Source organism: Medicago truncatula, chromosome 5 (genome assembly GCF_003473485.1).
Source record: "Medicago truncatula cultivar Jemalong A17 chromosome 5, MtrunA17r5.0-ANR, whole genome shotgun sequence".
NCBI classification, from domain to species: domain Eukaryota; kingdom Viridiplantae; phylum Streptophyta; class Magnoliopsida; order Fabales; family Fabaceae; genus Medicago; species Medicago truncatula.
The window spans coordinates 38,324,029-38,348,078 of record NC_053046.1 but is presented as its reverse complement, the minus strand read 5'-3'; the positions used below and the strand labels follow the sequence as shown (position 1 = coordinate 38,348,078).

At 32.2% G+C, this 24,050-nt stretch overlaps 5 protein-coding genes across 6 annotated transcripts; all 5 read right to left on the bottom strand.

The window, feature by feature from the left end:
• Window positions 1-4,276: 4,276 nt before the first annotated feature.
• LOC112422181 (MDIS1-interacting receptor like kinase 2) lies at window positions 4,277-4,945 on the bottom strand. The gene has a single exon (XM_024785002.1). The coding sequence runs from the start codon at window positions 4,943-4,945 to the stop codon at window positions 4,277-4,279; it is 669 nt and encodes a 222-aa protein (XP_024640770.1).
• Window positions 4,946-5,026: 81 nt separating this feature from the next.
• On the bottom strand, window positions 5,027-5,335 carry LOC11432278 (leucine-rich repeat protein FLOR 1). Its single transcript, XM_024785001.1, has one exon. The coding sequence runs from the start codon at window positions 5,333-5,335 to the stop codon at window positions 5,027-5,029; it is 309 nt and encodes a 102-aa protein (XP_024640769.1).
• A 2,820-nt stretch (window positions 5,336-8,155) lies between these two features.
• LOC11423203 (receptor-like protein EIX2) lies at window positions 8,156-12,553 on the bottom strand. 2 transcript variants are annotated; one of them, XM_024783859.2, is made up of 3 exons: window positions 12,153-12,553; window positions 9,127-12,065; window positions 8,156-8,670 (listed from the first exon to the last, which is right to left on the bottom strand). In XM_024783859.2, the coding sequence occupies exons 1-3, from the start codon at window positions 12,448-12,450 to the stop codon at window positions 8,656-8,658; spliced, it is 3,252 nt and encodes a 1,083-aa protein (XP_024639627.1). In that variant the 5' UTR covers window positions 12,451-12,553; the 3' UTR covers window positions 8,156-8,655. The 2 variants fall into 2 exon arrangements, with proteins under 2 accessions (XP_024639627.1, XP_024639626.1); XM_024783858.2 differs by having other exon boundaries at window positions 9,127-12,553.
• A 2,414-nt stretch (window positions 12,554-14,967) lies between these two features.
• Window positions 14,968-19,624, bottom strand: LOC11432277 (receptor-like protein EIX2). Its single transcript, XM_024785000.1, has 4 exons — window positions 17,124-19,624; window positions 16,271-16,852; window positions 15,383-15,560; window positions 14,968-15,201 (listed from the first exon to the last, which is right to left on the bottom strand). Exons 1-4 carry the CDS (start codon window positions 19,622-19,624, stop codon window positions 14,968-14,970), a joined length of 3,495 nt encoding a protein of 1,164 aa, XP_024640768.1.
• A 1,156-nt stretch (window positions 19,625-20,780) lies between these two features.
• LOC11434684 (phosphatidylglycerol/phosphatidylinositol transfer protein) lies at window positions 20,781-23,537 on the bottom strand. The gene is made up of 4 exons (XM_003616887.4): window positions 23,379-23,537; window positions 21,845-21,946; window positions 21,532-21,698; window positions 20,781-21,081 (listed from the first exon to the last, which is right to left on the bottom strand). Exons 1-4 carry the CDS (start codon window positions 23,488-23,490, stop codon window positions 20,974-20,976), a joined length of 489 nt encoding a protein of 162 aa, XP_003616935.1. The 5' UTR covers window positions 23,491-23,537; the 3' UTR covers window positions 20,781-20,973.
• Between the last annotated feature and the right edge of the window lie 513 nt (window positions 23,538-24,050).

Here is a 24,050-nt window from a genome sequence, read left to right as displayed (position 1 = left end):
AAACTACTAACACATTGAGTGCCACTTAATATTAAAATTGCAAATAAATAATACTACCTCCGGTCCTATTTATAAGAGAAATTTAGGTCAACAAAAGTGAATGTATTTGGACTGAATTTTTAACTAGATACATCAACTTTTGTTGACCCAAAATTCTATTATAAATAGGACCGGAGGGAGTAATAATTGTAATGAAAGGTGAAGATCCTTTTAATGTTTAAAAAAAGGAAATATTAACTTGTGCGCTCTTAAAGCACAAGTTAAGAAGCTAAAGATAAAATATATTTTTTTGGGAAATTGTGCATTCAACATCACAAAAGTTTAAACATTTATACTTTCGGTGCGTTTGGTTTGCAAAACAGTAAGTACTGGACAAAACAGTATAATACAGAACAGCACAACACAAGGTATAACAGCACAGGACAAATTTTTATGGTATTGAATAATTTCTTATTTTATATTCTTTTTGGGGGACGAAATGCTATTTTGGTGTTTTAGACAACTTAGTTGTGCCGTGGTTTGGTGAGGAACAAAAATTTCAGTTTTTGTCCCGTCCCTTGCCTCCAGTTTGTTCTGTCCCTGAAACAGTTTTACAAATCAAACAATTGACAACTGGAGTTGTTCTGTCATATCCTTCATTTTTTAACAAATCAAACGCACCCAATACAAAATTAATTGTTTATTTCCTGTGAAGAGATGCATCCCTTCACCTTTCGAGTCATTGTCCGTTCAATAATAGGTTCAATGAGATTACTGATAAATAAATTAGGGGTGACTAGAGCATAGGTGGAAAAACGGACGTCTAAGGCATCAAAATTATTATTTTTATTTAGTTAGTACTCTCTTAGTATCAAATTATATTTCGCTTTGGAAAAAAATTATCCTAAATTATATGTTAATTTACGATTTCAATAAAACATTAATGTTATTTTTCTTTTTATATCCTTAACTATTTATTACTCTCTCTTCTTTCACTTCTTTAATTTATTTTTCTCATACTATTTATTAAAAGCAATTTTGTAAAACAACTCGTAATATCAAACCTGAGACCTTGAGGAGGAGCACACTCACAGGTCTCAGGTCAATACCACTAAGTCAATCCAAGTGAATTCCCATACAAGATTAATTACATTTCTTAATATGATGAAATGACTAAAACGTCATATAATTTGGGACGGAGGTAATATTATATAGATATTTTTTTCAATAGTTTTGATTAATTGTATTGAAAATATATTTTTAAAAAACCTTAATTATAAATGAATATTTTACAAGAAAAAATACAAGAAAAAAAATTAAATAATTAAAAAAGTACAACTTTATTGATTTATCCAAAACACCAAAAATTTAAAGCCAATTCTAAACTAAACAATTGCTAAGAAAACAAATTGTTTTACTCAGAGAAATAATTATATTAGTCTTCAAATGAATATTAGCTATGTTGGTAAGTTAGAGTCTCGTATGAGCTCACTTACGAAAGTGGTATGAAGAAGCCCTTCCTACCAAATGAAATACTCCCTCCGGTCTTGAATGTAAGAAATAAAAAATAAAAAAAATCACACATATTAAAAAAGTGGATTGAGTCATTGTAAAAAATACCATTTTTCCTGTTATGCCCTTGTCTTGGAAATATGACTTTTGAACTCCACCAATGAAAAATCTTTGGAATGCGTTAAACATGGGAATGTGAAACAAATTGGATAAAGTAAATGAGGTTAAAATTGGAATAGTAACATTTAATAGGATGACTTTTGTATACTTTTGCTTACATTTGAGACCAACAATTTTTTTGTTTTGTTTCTTACATTCGAGACCGGAGGGAGTATTGTATTTATATTTGAATGTAAAAATTCTTTCGAAAGCGAGTAGACTTAAATTATAAGATTAAGATATCGTTTGTCAGATTTTTTTTTCGGTCTAAAAGCTACTTTAAAACAGACATAAAATAAAGTTTTTTAAGAAAAAAGTTAAAGCTGTTTGTTTTCTTTATTTTTTTTAGTTCTAAAGTTATTTTTAAGTTAAAAGTTGTTTGGCAAAATATTGTACAAAACTTCGAATTTTTTTTTTTTTTTTTTGTGGTGTCCGGGGTTCGAACCCGCGACCTTGCATATATTTATACATTGTTTATATCAACTGAGTTAAGTTAGAGACTATTTTGTTTTTTCTTTTCCAATTATACTGTATAACAAATTTTGTTATAAGAATATCATATTTTTTATGTCACTTAAAAAGATAAGAATTTATATTATATGATATTATATTTGTTACATTGTTGGTGTCATTAAAAAAGATATGTTTAGTTTTTTTAATAAGAAAAAGATATGCATAGTTTGTTACAATATAAATATTAAAATATATATAAGTATAATTTTTTTAGGCATTTATAGTAGTACTTTTAATTAAAACCAAAATTTTATAAAAATAAATGATTGTACGCATTACGCAACACTGAAAAAATTATACGCATTAGCGTAACAAAAAAAAACAGACATACACACATAAAATATTAATCTAAACGCTAATGTGTGTGTGTGTGTATTTGTGAGGTTGAAGAAAAGGAATAAAAATATTTGGTGTCATTCAATGACATCATGCATAAAAATATTTGTGAGGTTGTGATAATAAAACGATATTAAAATTAAATATATAAGTGATAAAAATATAATAAAATTTCTTCACAAATAGATAATAAAATTAAATTGATCCTCCTTTAAAAAAAATTATATAGACCGGTTCAAAAAAAATTAAATGGAAGAAAAAACAAATTGAAATATAATATTAAAAAATAAAATATAGGGTTGCCTGCGTGAGTTGAAGAGAAGTGCTTGAAATAAATTACTGAGAAGTAGTTTTTTGAAGTAACATTCAACAACTTTTGGTTAAAACTCATTCCATTCAATTTTATGCATTCTAAAAAAGTACTTTTTTTCGAAGGTACTTTATTAATATTGTGTTTGGCCTAACTTCTCCTTAAAAATGTAGAAAATCTGGAAAAAAAAAGCCGGGTCAAACGTTACCTAAGGGTCTTGTAAATTTAAAAACTTAAAAAAATTATATTTTCAACGCAATATTTAATTTTTAATTCTTTTTTTAGATCCTTGTCTTGTGTCCTAAGAGCATCTACAATGGTGAGTGCTTCACCTATTTAGCACCGGAATTAATAAGCACCATCATTGTGGAGAGAAAATGTTTGGTGCTTACAGAGAGAATGGTGGTTATATAAGTACCCTCTCTCTCTTTAATTTTTTGGGGTCATATATGTAATAAATTGTACACAAATCAATAAACTTTTTTGAAATATAATAACATTGGGTTATTAATAGGATCTATTTATTAATTTTTTTTTGAGGTGCTGTGTTGGAGAGATTGGGTGTTTATTAAGTAATATCATTTGAAAATTAAAAAACAGAGTAAATGCATTACCTTAAATATAAGGTATACAATTGAAAAGGTGGCACCCAATTTTCACTTAATTTCAGAGTCAATGAATTGGAACTCAAGTTTAAATATACGAGCACCGTGATCACACCTTCAAAACTATTGGAATCCAAGTACAGACTCATTAAAAGTGGGTTTGGATGGGGGAATGTTTTGAGGGAATGTAATGTTATGAGAGAATTCAAATACTTTGAGGTGAATTTCATTGTTTGGATGAGGGAATGTAATGTAATGTTAAGAAAATGTAATGCTATGAGGGAATTCAAATACTTTGAGATAATTGCCTAGAATTTTAAATTCTTTAGAGTGTGTTTGGATGAGGTAATTTGGAAATTTTGATCGGGGAATGAAGAATTTTGCATTATCTTTCCGTACGTATAATTGATTTTTAGATAGGACTAAGTTTTCTAAAGCTGACAACGGTGACATGTCAGGTATCGTGCAAATAATTTGGTTTCTATCCAAATTTAAATCTTGCAGCGAATACTTTGCACGCCCAACAGATAAATTTTGAAGTATCACTGAAATATATTCACTCAACTTGTTACTTGATAAGTCTAGTGACCTTAAAGAACAAAGTTTACCAAATGATTTTGGAATTTCACCTTCTAACGAGTTGTATCCAAATCTCAAAGACTCCAACTTAGTTGGAAGAAATCTTTCACCATCTGGCACCTTCCCACTTAACAGATTATTTGAAAGGCTAATTTCTATTAGAGATGGGAATATTGAGAGGTCTGGAAATTTGCCATTAATTTTGTTACTGGTTAAACTTAAATCTTGCAATGAGTTTCTAGCACAACCAGATAATTTGAGAAGAATTGTTGAAATGTCTTCATTAATTGCTATTATCAAGGAATAGTGAGTGTAAGTTACACATATCTCTAAAAGATTCTAGAGTTCGAACGTGTAGATTATTATCAGACAAGTCAAGGATTCTAAAAGAATTAGATAAATTTAATATTGAATGGGAGAGAGAAAGCTCACAACGAGATAGCTTCAATTCTTCTAATTTTTTAAGATTACCAGTCATTTGCAGCCAGACATGAGAAGAATCGAGATTTTGTACCCAACTCAAGTCAAGATGGGTCAAAAGAGTGAGATTAGAAAGCCACTCACCTCCAGCATGGTTATTGTTGTCATGAACTTTCAGTCCTTGATTGGATCCAAGATGAAGCTCCTGTAAATTTGAAAGGCTTCCAAGTTGATGAGGAATGGTTCCAACAAGATCATTCCCACTAAGATCAAGGTATTGCAAATGAGAGAGATTTCCAAGATGAGGGATTGTACCCTCAAGATCGTTTGAACTAAGATCAAGGTACTGCAAAACGAAAGAGATTTTCAAGTTGATGAGGGATTGTACGCTTGAGGAAATATCAAGATATTGTAAATGCAAAAGACGAGCAAGATTATTTGGAATTCTTCCTCCATCAAATGAAGCATGGAGGTCAAGGAATCTCAAGTTTCTTAGAGAGCCAAATAATTCTGGAAAATTATTGTTTGACATCTGATTAAAACTGAGATTCAAATACTTTAAATGCTGCAAATTAATCAATGATGCGTTGATCTTGTCTCTAAAAGGACCAAACTAATCGCCGTTTAGATCAAGAATTTCAACATGACCAGTTTGATTGCTGCACGTGATTCCTTCCCATGCACAACAACCATCAATCTTACTGTCCCAAGTAGGCAAAAGAGAAGTGTTATATAACACCATGCTTTCCTTCAGCTCAAGGAGAGCATGTCTCTCATTCTCTTTGCAACCACCAGAAACGGAAGAAACATTTTTTGCAGCAGCTACAGCTCCAGAATAGTTGGACAAGAGAATCGCAAATTGCAACACAATAAAGATTGCTCCAACTAACTTGATAGAAACAACGGTGCTCATCATCTTCATCTTGTTCAGCCTAAGTAATAATAAATATGATCAACTTAATACTTCTCACATTCATAAACAAAATATTTATGGGAAGACTTTAATAGAAGAAGACATAGTAAAACCATCAACTAACAAAATGAGAAGAGACTGAGATTAAGAAAACGATTATTTTCTATTTTAATGCCCAAATTAACCGTTTTATGAGTCATCGACTATTATTGTTACTATTACTAATATTTTTGTTTGAATTATTGAAGTTGAGTTTCTTATTCAAATTTTAATGTACTTATTTTAAAATTACGATTCAAAGAAATTATGTAAGATTACCTTATTGTTGACGGAACTGTTTTTTATTTTATTTTAGAAAAAACGACCTTATTATTTTAGAACAAAATCAAAGACTTAATCAAGCAATTGAATATTATCAACCGCGTTTAAAATTAAAAACTTTATTTTCCTTACTGCATTTTTTAGAGTGCACTGAAGAAAAATCAAAATGGCGCAAGTTTACACGTTTTGCACAGAAGAAAAACCAATCCACACTAGAAGAACAAAAAAATAAGCTTGCGCAAGTTTAGTTTCAAAAGCAAATTTATTTCTCCTTCAAAAAAGTAAATTTATTTCAACACAGATAAATATTTCAATTTCATCTAAAATTAGAAGAACAAATTATATCACAAATCACAGTTATTAATTACGTTGATTTGTCTAATATATTCAGAAAAACTGTAGATCAAGCTTCCTACAAATCTTACGAATATACAAAAAAAAATGTTTGAAAAGATAAATTTTTAAAAATGTGTTACTTTTACATAATTATTATTATAATAAACTAGCATTTAGACGGGCACTCCGTGTCCTTCTATCCACTATTCTTATTGCGTTAATGCATATAAATTACGAAAGATAGTTTTTATAAAATTGATTTGATTTTGATTAAAATTATAGTATAGATAATATAGTTTTTGTACTTTCATATTGTAACAAATTAAAATATTTTTTTCAATGATACCAACAATATAAAAAAATATAACAAATATAATATTAATTCTTATCTTTTTAAATAACATCAGCAAAACAATATTCGTAAGGTCAAATTTACCTAAGGGTATAATTAGAAGCAGAAAAAGTTAGTACAAAATAACCATAGCATAGATGATATGGGCAAAGATTAAAATTTAAACTTGTGTCTCAGTTATAGATTTAAGGATTTAAATATGCACATGGTTATTGTAAATGTTAAGCGTTTTCATTTTAGTCACTTTAAAACTATTAATTATTTTATTTTAGTTCTTGTAAATATAGAATATTTTGTTTTGATCAATGATATTTTGTTTTACTCAAAATATTCATTTAAATTAAAAAAGTTGGTAATTACATTAAGTTTATCGACTATAATAAAATAAAATAAAAATTGAAGGAAAATCAACTATAATATTTTGTTCCAAGTATATTCTTCAATACGGAATTAGTTTATTTTCCAATCATAATATCTATTATAGGTTGAAGAAAAGTTCTTTTTTTTTTTTTTTTTGCAAAGGGTTGAAGAAAAGTTATAATACCATAATTAAAGGGATACGTTGTTAATTAAATAATTAATATAGTTAAAAATTTAAAAGTGGTCTAATAAAAAGGATAAAAAAAAAAAATCAAGAGATTCATATATCCAGAAGTCCTAGCTTAACTGGCAAAATGCTGAAATTGTTAGGCCGTCATGACCGGAGTTCGAAACCCGGTACCTCAAAGTCGTTGAATCATGCTTCTGTTAGTAATTGTAGTACCTGGCCTGATATTTTCATTATTATTTTGTTTAGTGTCAAGTTTTCATACACATCATACGCTTTTGTGGAATTAGAACTGACATTTCTTAATCCATTATGATATCCACACCGACATTAACTAAATGAGATTTTTTTAAGTAAAATATCAGATTATCTTATATGGGCCATATCCAAATGGGCCTCAAATGATATTACAATAGGATTTTCTTCGATCCAACATACATCTATGACTCTATGAGGATGGTTGCTTTTTGCCCCTCACAAATACGCAAATCGTTCTAGAGATAACTTTCAAACAACTTTTATTTTTGTTGTTGTATTTTTAAAGGCTTCAGGCTTTGGGAGATAACTCCAGAATGTCACTGCATATCCTCTCAAATACTAGAATTCTAAGAAATGGAGCAATACACCCCATGAAAACAAAAGGAATGTCAACTTAAGCAACATATCTAGGAAAAATTTCAGCAATGCCACATTGTTTATCCCAAAAATATGGAAATATGCCACATTTCAAGATAGTGTTTGGTTTCTGGTATCAATACAAGTGCTATCATATAATGTTTAAGTTTGTTAAGAATCTGTTCTATTATTAGGAAAAATTGGGAAGAAAAATATCATATCAAGAAGTTGTTACTTCTTTTGCTTTGAAAAATTATCACTCTTTTGCTTCGAAAAGTGGCGAATATGAGTAGCTATGACAATGGAATTCGACCACGTAGATATCCGTTTGAACCCGCCAATTTTGACAGGGAAAACACATTCCATTGCACAAATTTGGATTCAACGTAGAATCAGAATAGCTTGTATTACCTTTATCCCAGCAAACATCTTTCTAGCATCGCAATTATTCCTATTTTAAATCCTAGTCTGAACAATGTCGGTCCTTAATCGAATTAAACCGACGTTAGTCTAGATGGAACAAAAGGGTTTGGGATGACATGACAACAAATTGTTGTATTATTGTCCATAAAAGCAATTTTTTCACTTTCAGCTTCACCTCTTGCTCTAACTACCATTCCTACACAATAAGTTACACTCATTTGTAACAATCTACTTGCATATTTTTTAATCAATGTGAACCTATGTTTTTTATCCTTTTATTCAATTTTATAGGTAATTATGAACAACTACGGTCCATGTGTAATTAGTCGTTATATTTTTTTTTTGTAAACTATTCGCAAACTAATTGTTCAAGATATTCTCTTATAAAAAGCAAATATTCAAGATATCAGCACAACGTGCGGACTTACATCTAGTTTGTGATAATTTTGTATCCTTTATAAGAAACGTTCATCCTGAATGCTTTTTTTTTTTTTTTGTCAATTTATGTCTATCAGCAAGTCACACAGACTTACACATATAATATGGACCCTAATGAGCTCAGAAAGGTTAAGTAAAAAATTAAAAAGGTGAGAAGGAAAGCACCAAATTCAGAACATGACATGTACCCTTACTCTCTGATCAGTGTCCTACTTTGAACTCCTTTTTACTCTCTGATCAGAGTTACAACTAATTCTTGCACCTTTCTTCAACAAAGTTGCAGATTGTCTGAGATGCTTAAACAAACTTTTCCTGTGGAAAGTACAAAACAATTATGGGACATACTTGAGTTTTAGTGAAATAAAATAAACAAAAATAAATGAAAGATATGTTTGTGCGGCATGAAAATAATTTGAAACGTAACACCATATATCAGCTATTCACATGTCTTAACAAACCATGAACTTTCATTATTCCGTTTTAAAATTTCTGAGTAAAATGCTTTGAAGTCTATAATCATCCTTAAATTTAGAAAAATTTACACAAATCTTTGGGTGTAATCTCAATTGGAGATGCTTAATCAAACTTTTCCAGTGGAAAGTACAAACTTATCAAATAATGGTCTATAATTTTGAGGTAACAGTTTTATTGCAATCTCAAGCTCTGCTAATTTAACAAAAAACCATAAACAAATTGAGATCATGATATTGATCACGTCTAACAACAGTATATAAAGGAAAGAGTGAAAGAAGGGAGAGAAAAGGTTACCAGCAATCCTCTCAGCCACATTTGAAATTCAATTGCATTCAGCACCATAAACACATACACTGTGTCAATTATGTAGTTCAAAAACAAGACATATGCATGTCTCCAATTTCGGCTAAGAAACAATGATCCCCATAGGCCCCAAAATCCAGTCATAAATCCCAATGTCACACACAAATAAATTGGTTTTTTATCTTCTTGACTTCTTTCTTCATGTGTTTCTGGTTTATGATGTGCAACTTCTTCATCTCCTGGACATATTTTTTCGAGTGGTTTCCCACAAAGATCAACATTGCCTTGATAACTTGAAGCATCGAAACTCTGTAACTGCGTGCCAATTGGAATTCTTCCAGAGAGATTGTTATCAGATAGATTCAACACGGACAGGCGATCAATTTGAGCTAGAGTAGGAGGAATTGGACCAGAGAAATGGTTTCTTGACAAGTCAAGAGAATCAAGTGATATTAACCTTCCAATCTTCGAAGGAATTTCTCCTGTCAACTTGTTGCATGATAAATTCAATGACACCAACTCTATCAAGTTTTCTATTTCTTCTGGAATGTCTCCTATCAATTGATTGCTTGATAGATCAATACTCCTCAAAATGAGCTTATTATTCTTGAATAGCCGTTCTGTCCCTTTCCACATCAACAATGCAATCAAATCGTAGCCTTCATATACAAAGTAGCTTCCATATCCGTCTGGGTAAATTAAATAAGTCCGTTCGTTTCTAGTAAACGAAACATTTTGAGACATTGCTGAAAAATTCTTCAAGCATTTGAAAATTCGTCCTGAAAGATTGTTTTCGGAGAGATCCAACAACTGAATGTATGTTAAGTCACAAAGACTCAGCGGAAGGCTTCCAGAGAATCGGTTCCTTCGTAAGCTTAGCATTTGTAATTGTCTTCCTAGCCAATATGGTATTGGTCCAGAAAATCTATTATCTCCTAGATCTAGCATGATCATTTCTGTGCAATTTTTCAAGGAGAGAGGCAACTTCCCACTGAACCTGTTGTTCCGCAATATCAATACCCGAAGTTCAAGTAATGATCCCATTGAACATGGCAGTTCACCAGACAAAGTATTGTCACTCAAATCTAAAAATTCCAATGCTTTCAAATGACTCCAACAGTCAGGAAGCTTCCTTGATAATTGATTCTTTGATACATCCAATAGTTGCAATCTATCAAGCATAGTCTTGGTACATAACAACAAACGAGTTTCGGAAAATTTGTTCTTATACAACCGTAGCAATGATGCACGTTGAAAAAATTGTGGAATTGAACCTTCAAATTGATTTGATTCAAGAATTAATTCACATCCTTGAAGAAATCTTATGGGTAAATTTGGAATTGTGCCAGTGAGATTATTGTATGAAATATTCATAAAACTTATATTTGTTGCTTGAGTCCAAAACCATATTGGAACTACATCTGAAATTCCAGCATTAGAAATGTCCAATGCTTGAAGTTGTTTTTGACTCTGCAACCATTTAGGAAAACTAGGTCCTAAATTACAGGAGCTCAAGTATATATAAAATAATTGAAAAGGTGGCACCCACTTTTCACTGAATATCAGAGCCAATGAATTGGAACCCAAGTTTAAATACTTTAACATGGAAATGTTTTTAAAATGAAACTCAGTGATCACACCTTCCAAATTATTGGCATCCAAGTGCAAAGTCACTAAAGATGAGAACCCTGATATGTCAGGTACCGTGCCGGTAATTTGGTTTTTAGACAAATCTAATTCTTTGAGAGAGTGTTTTGCACATCCCACAGATAAATTATGAAGTATGACTGAAAGACCTTCGCTGAGCTTGTTACTTGACAGGTCTAGTAACCTTAATGAACATAGGTTACCAAATGATTTTGGAATTCCACCTTTTAACGAGTTGGATCCAAATTTCAAAGACTCCAATTTAGATGGAAGAAATATATCACCATCTAGAACCTTCCCACTTAACATATTATGTGAAAGGTCGATTTCTATTAAAGAAGGGAATATTGAAAGGTCTGGAAATGTGCCAGTAATTTGGTTTCCTTCTAACGACAAGTCTTGTAGTGAGTAACTTGCACAACCAAACAATTTGAGAAGAATTGATGAAATGTCTTCATTCAAATTGTTATAATCAAGATGCAAGGTGTGTAAGGTACATATGTCTCCAAAGGATTCTGGAATTCCACCTAGTAGTTCATTACCAGACACGTCAAGTCGTTCAAGAGGATTTCTTATGTTTCCAAAATCAAATGGAATGGTGCCTTTGAAGAAGTTATTGCTAAGATCAAGCTCGATTAGGTTCATGGTAGCATTAAATACCCATTCAAATATTTTGAACGGAGAGAATTCATTCAATGAAAGATCAAGGATTGCAAGAGATTTAGAAAAATTCAAGGAACTGGACAAAGAAATATCATAAAGATAACATCCAGATAGCTTCAATTCTTCTATTTTTGGAAGCTTAGCAATCATTTGCAGCCAAACAAGAGTAGAATCAAGATTTCGTACCCCACTCAAGTCAAGGTGAGTTAAGAGAGTGAGATTAGAAAGCCACTCACCTCCAACATGATTATTCTCGTCATGAACTTTGAGTCCTTCCATGTTGTCTTCAATGTGAAGCTCCTGTAAATCTGAAAGGCTTCCAAGTTGATGAGGAATCGTTCCAACAAGAACATTTGAACTAAGATCAAGGTACTGCAAATGTGAAAGATTTCCAAGCTGATAAGGAATTTTTCCAACAAGGCCATAATTTGAACTAAGATCAAGATGCTGCAAATGAGAGAGATTTCCGAGTTGAGGACGGATTGTACCCTCGAGGCCATTCCTTGAAAGATCAAGATATTGCAAGTGCGACAGATGAGCAAGATCATTTGGAATTCTTCCGCCAGAGTATGAAGCTTTGAGGTCAAGGAATCTCAAGTTGCTTAGAGAACCAAATAATTCTGGAATATCACTGTTTGTTAACAGATTCCAAGAGAGGTTCAAATACTTTAAATGCTGCAAATCAATCAATGATATGTTAATCTCACCTCGAAAAGGACCAAACTGATCGCCATTTAGATCAAGCATTTCAACATGGCCAGTTTGATTGCTACATGTGATTCCTTCCCATGCACAACAACAATCACTCTTACTATCCCAGGTAGGCAAAAGGTAAGTATCTTCGACGACAAGGCTTGCCTTCAACTCAAGGAGAGCATGTCTCTCCTTCTCTATGCAACCAACATGTTTTTCAGCAACAGCTCCAGAATAGTTGGAGAAAATATTCTCCAATACAATAAAGATTAATCCAACTAACTTGAGAATAGATACAACATTACTCATCATCTTCAATTTTGCTTTCTGCCAAAGTAATTAAAACTCAACTTATTATTACTTGTCGCATTTATAAACAAAATACAAATGACATGGAGACTTAACTAGATGAAGACAAAATGGATAGACTTCATGGGAAGACTCATTTGGAATATGCGGTCCTAGTTTTTCTCTCACAGATAATGTTGAAAAAACGCATACAATAACCATGGATTCATTATTAACGTTTCAAAAAACAGTTATCAATTTTTAAAAAAATTTGTATGAGTTAACTATTTTTACAATAATAGTTTTGAAGCCTAGTTTCTAGTTTTAGGGGAAAACAGTTCAGAGTAATTTTGTTTTTTAATTTTTGTTTTTAGATTTAAAAAGATAAAAAAAAAATGGACTACTGACACTTTACAAGACAATTCTGTAATTATGGTAAGATTACATAAAGGGTAATGATACTGTAACGAATACATGAAAGGATATAATTTGACATTTTGGTCCATAAGACTTTGTTCTAATATTTATTTTTTTAAAGGAAAGACTCATGTTAGTAATTAATTGTTAATTACTTTTTTCTCCTTCCTTCGGGTTTAAATTTGGAACCTCCAACTCTTTTATCATTCGGCTCAGTTGAATTAGCCAATCTGAGATCTCCATAAGACTTAGTTCAACTGGCAATGTCGAATTTGTTTGATAGAACATTTTTTGTAGATACCGAGGTTTGAATCCAAGAGCTCCCCTTTTTGTGTGAGTTTTCAGATGGTGTGTGCACTCTGTCTATAGACCAACAAATAAATATAAGAGTGAAAAACTGATTTTAGTTTCTTAGAAAATATGTGAGATTCATTTTAGTAAAAATATATGTATGTTTCGTAACTATCAAACAAAATTGAGTTTGCCTATAAACTGTGGCTTAACTAAACATGATCGAAAATAACTTCAATCATAACTTGGCTTCGACGTTCAACCACGACTCACTTCGCTTCAAACTCAGTTGTAGTCAAAAATTTAAATTTATATTCATTAATATTTCTCATTTGTTTCTTTGTAGAGACATTTTTAGCCATCGAGGGATGGTTAATCTATCATTGAGAAGGACTTTGTTGATTAGAACATCTTTTATCTAAGAAATATTTATTTTTGTTAATTTTAACTCATATGGTTATTTGATGATTATTAACCAGTGTTATGAAACTAATTAGATTAAATGGAATATTGTTGATTAATTTTGTTATGTAATCATACTTTGTCAAACATGCATGTAGCAGGGTCGTTTCTAGAGTTTTAAGTGTCTTAGGCATAATATGAGAAATGAACTCCTTACATAAAACTTCATAAAAAAATTTAGCTCATTCTTGTGTTTTTATTAGCTCTTGATTTCGTTTTTTTATTCGCTTTTCACTACCAAATAAATGTTTTTTTAGGCAACGTCTGAAAATAAATCAAATACTCCATAGACACCAAAACAACATAAAATATCTTAGAAGTAGAGAACAATAGCATCTCAATAACTTATATCAATAATTAGCACACTTAATAACATATCAATAATTTTATCACACTTATGATAAGAAATTACCTCATTCGAAATCGATGTGACACAAATTAATTTTGAGGGTTTATATCTCAGTTATGCTGGCACCTTAAAACATCGTATGCCAAATGCAGCTATTGATAAAAAAGAACAACAAAACAAAAAAAGAAAGCTAAGTGGACCACATGACCCCAAATGTGTCTCACACCGTTTCATGATCATGAATGCGTCTTGCATTTTCTCAATTCTGCAATCCTTTCAATCAAATCAAGAAAATTGACATTACTATATTGATATAATTTATTTTTTCGAAACCTTTGAAAGACAAGATCAAAATTAATATTTCTAGTAGGTGTATTTTCAACTAAAATATAATTTGTTTTGTTATGAAAATTATTCCAATTTCTTAGATAATAAATATCACCAATTTTTTCGATAATAAATTTTTTGGCACATTGTTAAGAACATCCAAAAAAAATTATAGGAGGGTGTATATAGAAATATTTCTGCTATACGGTGGTATATATAGCAAATATCACCAAAAGGGCCAAAAACATTTAGAAACTTCAGCTCAGCCCATCAGCATGCCAATGTTTGGACCTTATCAATTTTGTTATCCATAAACCAAATAGTTCTATATACACCCGCCACCTTAAAAAAAATTGGGCCCCCTACCGGCATGGTCCTAGGCCATCGCACCCAATCCTATGCCTAGGGCCAGCCCTGGCTTGTGGAAACATGCTAATCAGCTTCACTGCAAGGGAAAGATTATACTTTTTGGAATTGAGAAAGGAAAATGAGTTTGCTTCTTGGTCTATGAATTTCATAACATCTTGCATATTGTGACAGGCTTGTTGACAACATCAGCCTTCACTTTCTTACCGCAGGGAGGGTAGTCATTTCAGCCAAAGGTTGGAAGTGGATTTTCAGGAGTCGTGCATGCAATTTCTAGTATCGGTCATTTAATAAAGACTGAACAGCTCATATTTTGAGTTAATTCAAAACTAACTTAGCGAAGTCAAAATACGAGCAGTTTGATCTTTATCCATTGTTTGTGCGACTGTATTGTAACAAAGTAACAGAAAGGTAGTCAAAGCAAAGGTCTTCCTTTTTGTGTCACTGCATATATTCTGAAAGGCTAGAATTATAAAGTATATCAGAGTTCTTTCTTCCGAGAGCTCTGTTATGATTTTGATCATGCAGGGACCAATACTACTACTTCTCATTTCATAAGGAAACTACAAAAAAATTATCAGAAATATGAATTATAGTATCACATAGAATATCATCAGAACAAATCAGTGTCATATCAATATGCAGTATTTCCATCTTATTAACGGGCTCACACGGCTATCTTTGTCACAGTAAAAAGAGACAAAACCTCAACATTCAAAGGAGCATTGTAATGCATATACATACCTTAACAAACATAGTTGGTACAATAAATACTCCAGGGACATCAACACTGTTTAGGTAAGCCTTCACCTCTGATATACCTGACTCGGAATCAATAGGTGCTATAAAAGCCATTATTATAGATGCATGAAGCGTGAGACTCAAATTTGAAGCAAAAAATATAACAAAGGCAAACAAAAACCTGCAATGAATTCATAATAAGTTTTATCATTTCCAATGCTACTACTTGTCATTTCTCAACCATTTCATCTAATTCAGTAATTGGCAAACTTCCAATTCTACTTATTAGTTATTCTTCAAATAAAAATCACACAACATATAAGCTTCACATATCGATTATTTAAATTATTGTTACATAATTGAGAACTTTGAACTCCTTTGTTACTCTCTGATCAGAGCAACTACTAATTCTTGCACCTTTCTTCAACAAAGTTGCAGATTACCTTAGATAGTCAGTCAAACTTTTCCTGTGGAAAGTACAAAACAATCATAGGACATGCTTGAGTTTGAGTGAAATAAAATAAATAAAGAAATAAATAACAGATATGCTATTCATAAGTCTTCATATACCATGAATTTTAAATATTCTTTTTAAATAAGATTTTATGAGTAAAAAATATTGAGCTAACAGTTTTGTTGTAATCTCAAGCTCTGCTAATTTAGCAAAAAAAAACTATAAACAAATTGAGATCATGATATTGGTCCGAAGACCTAACTAACTTATCAAGTAATTAACAAATGGAGCTGTATATTTGTATTTCATGGTTTAAGTGGTTACACGTCTGACAACAGTATATAAAGGAAAGAGTGAAAGAAGGGAAAGAAAAGGTTTCCAGCAATCCTCTCAGCCACATTTGAAATTCAGTGGCATTCAGCACGATAAACACATACACTGTGTCAACTATGTAGTTCAAAAACAAGACATATGTATGTCTCCAAGTACGGCTAAGAAACAATGATCCCCATAGGCCCCAAAATCCTGTGATAAATCCCAATGTCACGCTCAAATAAATTGGCTTTTTATCTTCTTGACTACTTTCTTCATGTGTTTCTGGTTTATGATGTGCAACTTCTTCATCTCCTGGACATATTTTTTCAAGTGGTTTCCCACAAAGATCAACATTGCCTTGATAACTTGAAGCATCGAAACTCTGTAACTGCGTGCCAATTGGAATTCTTCCAGAGAGATTGTTATCCGCTAGATTCAACATGGACACGCGATCAATTTGAGCTAGAGAAGGAGGAATTGGACCAGATAAATGGTTTCTTGACAAGTCAAGAGAATCAAGTGATGTTAACCTTCCAATCTTCGAAGAAATTTCTCCTGTCAACTTGTTGCTTGATAAATTCAATGACACCAACTCTATCAAGTTTCCTATTTCTTCTGGAATGTCTCCTATCAATTGATTTCTTGATAGATCAATACTCCTCAAAATGAGCTTATTATTCTTGAATTGCCGTTCCACACCTTTCCTCATCAAACAATACAATCAAATCCAAGCCTTCATGGTTATCTATAAATCTAAATCTGTAAAATAAAACAGAGTCTATGGTGCTCGTTGAGGAAACATTTTGAGACATTGCGGAAAAATTCTTCAAGCACTTGAAAATTCGTCCTGATAGATTGTTTTCTGAGAGATCCAACAGCTCAATGTTTTGTAAATAACAAAGACTCTGCGGAAGACTTCCATAGAATTGATTCCTTCGTAAGCTTAACATTTGCATTTGTTGTCCTAACCAATACGGTATTGGTCCTGTGAATCTATTATCGCCTAGATCTAGCATGATTGGGTTTTTGCAATTTTTCAAGGAGACAGGCAGCTTCCCATAGAAACTATTGTTGCGCAATATCAATACCTTAAATTCCAGTAATGATCCCATTGAGGATGGAACTTCACCACACAAAGTATTGTCACTCAAATCTAGAAATTCCAATGCTTTTAAATGACTCCAACAATCATGAAGCTTCCTTGATAATTGATTCATTGATAAATCCAATATGCGCAGTTTGTCAATTGTACTATTCGAACATAAAAACAAGTGAGTTTCTGAAAGCTTGTTCTTGGACATCTGTAGAAATTCTGCTCTTCGAAAAAATGAAGGAATTGAACCTTCAAATTGATTTGAATCCAGAATTACTTGACAACATTCATTTAGTCTTATAGGCAAATTTGGAATTGTGCCAGTGAGGTTATTGTAAGAAACATTCATAGATGTCAGATTTGTTGTTTGAGTCCAAAACCACACTGGAACTACATCTGAGCTTCCTGCATCAGAAATGTCTAACACTTGAAGATGTTTTTGACTCTGTAACCATTTTGGAAATCTAGGCCCTAAAATACAAGACCTTAAAAACATGCCATACAATTGAAAAGATGGCACCCAATCTTCACTGAATTTCAGAACCAATGAATTGTGACTTAAGTCTACATCCATTAGCTTGGACATGTTGCCAAAATGAGAGTCAGTGATGACACCTTCCAATTTATTGGAATCCAAGTAGAGTCTTTCTAATTGATAGGGGAATGTATAATTTTTTAGTATGTTCCCATTTAAAAGATTGTCAGATAATAACAAACTTTCTAAAGATGAGAACCCTGACATGTCAGGTACCATGCCAGTAATTTTGTTTCTAGCAAAATTTAGTTGTTGCAGAGAGTACTTTGCACACCCAAAAGATATATTATGAAGTATAACTGAAAGATCTTCATTCAACTTGTTACTTGATAGGTCTAGTGACCTTAATGGACACAAGTTACCAAATGATTCTGGAATTCCACCTTCTATAGAATTTGATTCCGGTATCAAAGACTCCGATGATTTTGGAATTCCATGTGGCACCTTCCCGTTTAACTTATTAGTTGAAAGGTCGATTGTTTTTAGAGATGGGAATATTGAAAGGTCAGGAAATGTTCCAGTAATTTGGTTGTCATGTAAACTTAAATCTTGCAGTGAGTATCTAGCACAACCAGACAGTTTGCGAAGAATTGTTGAAATGTCTTCATTCAAATTGCTATAATCAAGGTGCATTGATTGTAAGCTACATATGTCACTAAAGGATTCCAGACTAGTTCCACCCTGTAGGTCAGTACCAGACAAGTCAAGCTTTTCAAGATGGTTTCTGGTGTTGCCAAAATCATATGAAATGGTAACTTCGAAGAAGTTATCGCAAAGATCAAGCTCGATTAAGTTGGTGGTGGCATTAAACACCCACTCAAATATATTAGATGATGAGAAGGTATTCGATGAAAGATCAAGGATTGCAAGAGAAGTGGAAAAATTCAATGGTGAACGGGAGATAGAACGAAGGTAAAGATCTGAAAGATCACAACCAGATAGCTTCAATTCTTGTATTTTTGGAAGCTTACCAATCATTTGCATCCACATATGAGAAGATTTGAGATTGGGTACGCCACTCAAGTCAAGATGGGTTAAAAGAGTGAGATTAGAAAGCCACTCACCTCCAGCATGATTATTCTGGTCTTGAACTTTGAGTCCTTCATTGTATTCTAGATGAAGTTCCTGTAAATTTGAAAGGCTTCCAAGTTGATGAGGAATGGTTCCAACAAGAAAATTTGAACTAAGATCAAGGTAATGCAAATGAGAGAGATTTCCAAGTTGATGAGGGATTGTTCCAGCAACGCCATAATTTGAACTAAGATCAAGATGCTGCAAATGAGAGAGATTTCCAAATTGATGAGGGATTGTACCCTTGAGGCCATTCCATGAAAGATCAAGATATTGCAAGTGCAAAAGACGTGCAAGATCATTTGGAATTCTTCCGCCACGAAATGAACTTTGGAGGTCAAGGAATCTCAAGTTTCTTAGTGAACCAAATAATTCTGGAAAATTATCGTTTGACATTCGATTAAAACTGAGATTCAAATACTTTAAATTCTGCAAATCAATCACTGATCTGTTGATCTTGCCTCTAAAAGGAATAACCTGATCGCCGTTTAGATCAAGCATTTCAACATGACCAGTTTGATTGCTACAACCTATTCCTTCCCATGCACAGCAACCATCACTTTTACTGTCCCAAGATTGCAAAAGGTTAGAGTCATCCAACACAAAGCTTGCCTTCAACTCAAGGAGAGCATGTCTCTCCTTCTGTATGCAAGCAACATGTTTTGCCGCAACAGCTACAACTCCAGAGTAGTTGGAGAAAAGAAGGTCGAACTGCAACACAACAAAGATTGTTCCAACTAACTTGATAGTACATACAACAACACTACTCATCTTCATCTTTGTTCAAGTGATAAAACTCAAACTTTTATTAACTAGTGGAGCTCATTTTTAGATCACTGCTTTTTTTTTTTCTTTTTTTCTAAGCATTGGGTCATTGCATGTGAAATAAGACCAAATGGAAAGACTTGACTTAATTGCTCATTTTGTTGAATTATTTGTTTGCTTCCTGCAAGTTGGAGTTGGAGACTTTTGGAGTTGGTTTTAAGGAAATATCTTGGAAAAGTTTGTTGATGCCAAGTATGGTAGAGTGGAGGGAGGTCAATGCTATCTATATCGGCTCAAATACTGTTACAAAAGATGCACCAGTCAAAAACATTTTAAGTATGTATTTGACTCGTTTATTTTTCGTATGATCTTGTCTTCTAGTGTTGTGAGATGTAATTCACATAGTATTATTCTATGGTTATCATTAGACAATAACTATAGTTTTTCTGATCTTAGCCTTTTCACACTATATTCTTGTCTCGAGTTTTTCCCGACAAATATCTAGCACAACCAAACTAATTAAGAATTGTTGAGATGTCTTCGCCAAATTGTTGGAATTAAGGTTCCCACCCTTGACGGATACAACACAAACCATGGTGTTCTTCACAACTCACAAGTGATCGAACAAAATTTCTCAGTTCACATAGTCAAAACTAACTTGTTAGTTAGTGATATACTATATATAACTAGCTGATTTCAAATCATAAATTCATAATAGTAATTTACTGTTGTGGAGAGCACATTTTTGAAAAATAATCAAAATAGAAATACTTCTGACTACAAAACATATCTCATATTCTTTGGTGATTGTCCCATTGTAATTAGAGCACTCTATTCTGCACTTATTACTCCAAGTTAAAACTTGTTTTTTCGTTCTCATATTGCTTTTATATTTCAAGGTTAATACTTATACAGCTAACTTTAAATATAAACTTACATAAGTTTTATGATTATTTTATAAACAAAAACTATATGTGGGTAGTGCAAATTCAAATTGGATTTGATTAGATTAATTTTCGAGACTGGATTTAAAAATTAGTCCAATCTAAAAAAACAAATTCAGTTTTTGGTTTTCTCACTTTGAAGTTTATGCAGACTGCATTTGGTTAGACCGATCTATGAACACCACAAAAATTAACATGAACAGGTAGCAGCTGTTTACTTGTGCTGTTAAAGGTTAAACTTTATTAAAGATGATAGCAGAGATGAAGTGTGACAGTTAAATTCAGCTCGGGCAAATTATTTATTATTATAAGTAAAAGAACATTTCAGTAACTCATAGCCCGTAGCATGGCCTTTCACTAGTTCACTTATGGGTTCAAAACTAAACCATAAGTAACATCTAAGTTAGTCCTAGACAGCTAAATAGCAGATACCGAAGATTTAGCACCGATGGTGAAGGGAAAGACAACACAAGTTAACTGCTTGTCGTTCTGATCCTTAAATGTCAGCTTCACATTATAGGTACCCTGCAAAAGAAGCACAATTATAACAGATATTAGGAAACGAACTCAACAAGTTATCTTAATTAAATGTTAGAGAAAGACAGTAATGCTATAACATCGGAAATTCTTGAAGACCAAAACAAAACTACCCTTAAGAATCCAAGGTGTTTGAGTAAGTTAGAATAACGTTGATCTAGTAAAGAAGTACTCTTACAGAATTACAGATAGAACCTTCTAAAACTAAAATTTTAAATGAAGATAAAGACAACAAAAGTGATTCCACAAAATCTTTGCTGCAACAGCTTACATGTATAGATAAAGCCAGTACAAGCAGGGGATGAAGATGAAAAATCAATTTCTCTTGATCACGGATAACAGAATACCATCGTCATTATCAGTACTTTCTAGTTACGAACATCAATTTCACAATACGTCTTGCCTTATTTAAAGCTAGAACCTAAAAGAGAAACTTACCGGTGGAGTGACGGGAGGCAATAATTCGGTGTGAGTGAGCAAAAAGTGGCCTGGAGCAACGGGAAGTGGTGTTTCCTCACTGAGAGCATGGTGAAATATAGCAGGTTGTCCTTCTATCCCAGCAAATGAAATTTCATATATTAAATCACCACTAAGAATTGGTTCACCTGCATCAAAGAAACATACCATATCAATTAAGTACTGATGATGGTGTACAAATACCAACCCTCCTTCCAAAAGTATCCGACAGCAAAAGGTTACATGGCCATTTTTTGGTTCATGAAAAGAATTCAAGGAGGGAAAGAAGTATGACCAGTATAAGCTTTGATTTTGAAGGTGAATGGCTCTCCCCTGACCACAGGGTTAGGTAATATTTCTACATTGCTGATCTGCACTGCATAGTTTGCACCCTTTTCTGCATAGGACAAAACTCAAATCAATAGATAAATAGTTCAAAAAATATAACTAAGAAAAATGTTATCAAAGTTAGCTAGCTGTTGGTACCAACACCAAAGCTCGCACATTACATTTCACACGTTCTGAGGTCCATATGTAGCTTAAAATTTTACTTTAAGAACTCAGTATTTTAGAGTTTGATAATGAAAGTCGGAAATTTACTAAAATACTTCATAGTTAAAGCATAGGTTCAAAGGTGGAACGCATCTCGAAAGACTGTCCAAACAGAAAAATCTCCTAGGTTTAAACGTCTCAATGAAATCACTCCACAACACTTCACTATAAGTCTAAAGTTCTATATCCAAACGCTACACTAGTTAGAACCTTTCATGGGTATCTTTCAGTGAAGTTGGCCTGTAATTAAAAGCCGCATCAACCCAAAAGGAGAGTTTATCCTAAAAAACCAGTTCGTTGGATGAAAACATGTTCTAGACCTGTAAATCCCACTTATCAGGTGAGGCTCTGCAATGTATGACTCATTACTTACAGCACAGTAGCATATTTACAAAAAAAAAAAACCTATAAATAATCAAATAAATAAATTTACATTAAAAATCACACAGAAACTGCATTCCATTTTAGTTCAGTTAACTCCTCCACTTCTTATTAAGCCAACAAAGATTTAAATGATTCTAGTTCAAATTCACCGAACACCCTTTGACCCCTAGTTTTATGTTTCGGATCTATTACTATTGTATCTCCCTAATTGCAAGTTAAAATTAACCTGATCATATAGGAAGCTGAAAAACATTGGATATACGAATTGATCTATCTTAAAAACAAAATCAATAGTTGGACTCTTTTCTGCATAGACAAATATGTTAACAAACATAGTAAATAACATTGAGATCGATATCAATAGACAAATAGTTTTACAAACATAGGAAAAAAATGAGATCAAAATCAAAGATTCGAAAGTTAGCTAGTAGTTAGTGTAACCACCAAAGCTCACACATCAATATTACCAAAGCACCAAATGGGAAAATCCATTTTACTTTAAAAACAAAGCATTTTAGAGTTTCATAATGTAAGTGCAACATCAACTGATTAGTCGGTCTTTGGGTCAGATATCGAGTTTTCAAAACAAAACAAACAAACAAACAAACAGACCATTATAAGAGAAAGAAAGGGTAAAAATAAATAAATTTATTTAAAACAAAAAATTAAACAGAAACCCCATTCCACTTTCTAATTAAGTCAGCCATCAAAGATTAACAACAACCTTTGACCCATAGTCTTCGGTTGTAATTGTATTGTATATACAATTAACCTCATATTTAGGAAGCTCATAAACATTGGATATATATAAGACAGCAATAATGAATGAATGTTAAAACAAAATCATCATGATATTAAAGAAAGAGTAAAGTAAAGGTAGTTTAGTTAATTACCACAGTATTTAAGAGAGTGAGATTCAGCTTGTGCATGAGAAAAAGAAAGTAACAAAAGGATTGATGATAAACATAAAGTGAGGTTCAGCTTTGAAGTAGAGTGAACTGCCATGGTTTGTGTTAGTCTTCTACAGTCTCTCTAAAATGCTACTTTAGCGTATATAAATAATCAATAGAGTATACAATAATATTAACGCGTGCAACGTATGGTTATTATTTAAATATAAATATATATTTTTTGGTACATATCGACGGACAACGGTGCTGAGCTGATTTGACTGCCGTCTGTACTCTTAAAAAAAAATATTACCACGCGAAGCACGATATGTCGATAAAAAATTAGACAAATGTTTTTATCAAAAAAAAAAAAAAAAAAAAGAGTAAATAATTCACTCAATGATATTATCAATGTTCTTGTGAGCTTGGTTATCAGAGATAATGGATAATATATGTAGAGTTTGGGGTTCGAATTTTAGACACTACAAAAAAATGATATTATTAATATTTTAAAGTTTGTTTTCTATATATTTATAAATATATACTCCCTCCGATAATATTTATAAACAACTTTTATTTTTTCAAATTTATTAAATAATTGATATATTTGAACTCCGAACAAAACATTTTGAATTGTCACGTAAATTAAAAACAGTAACTGGTATGACGATTCTA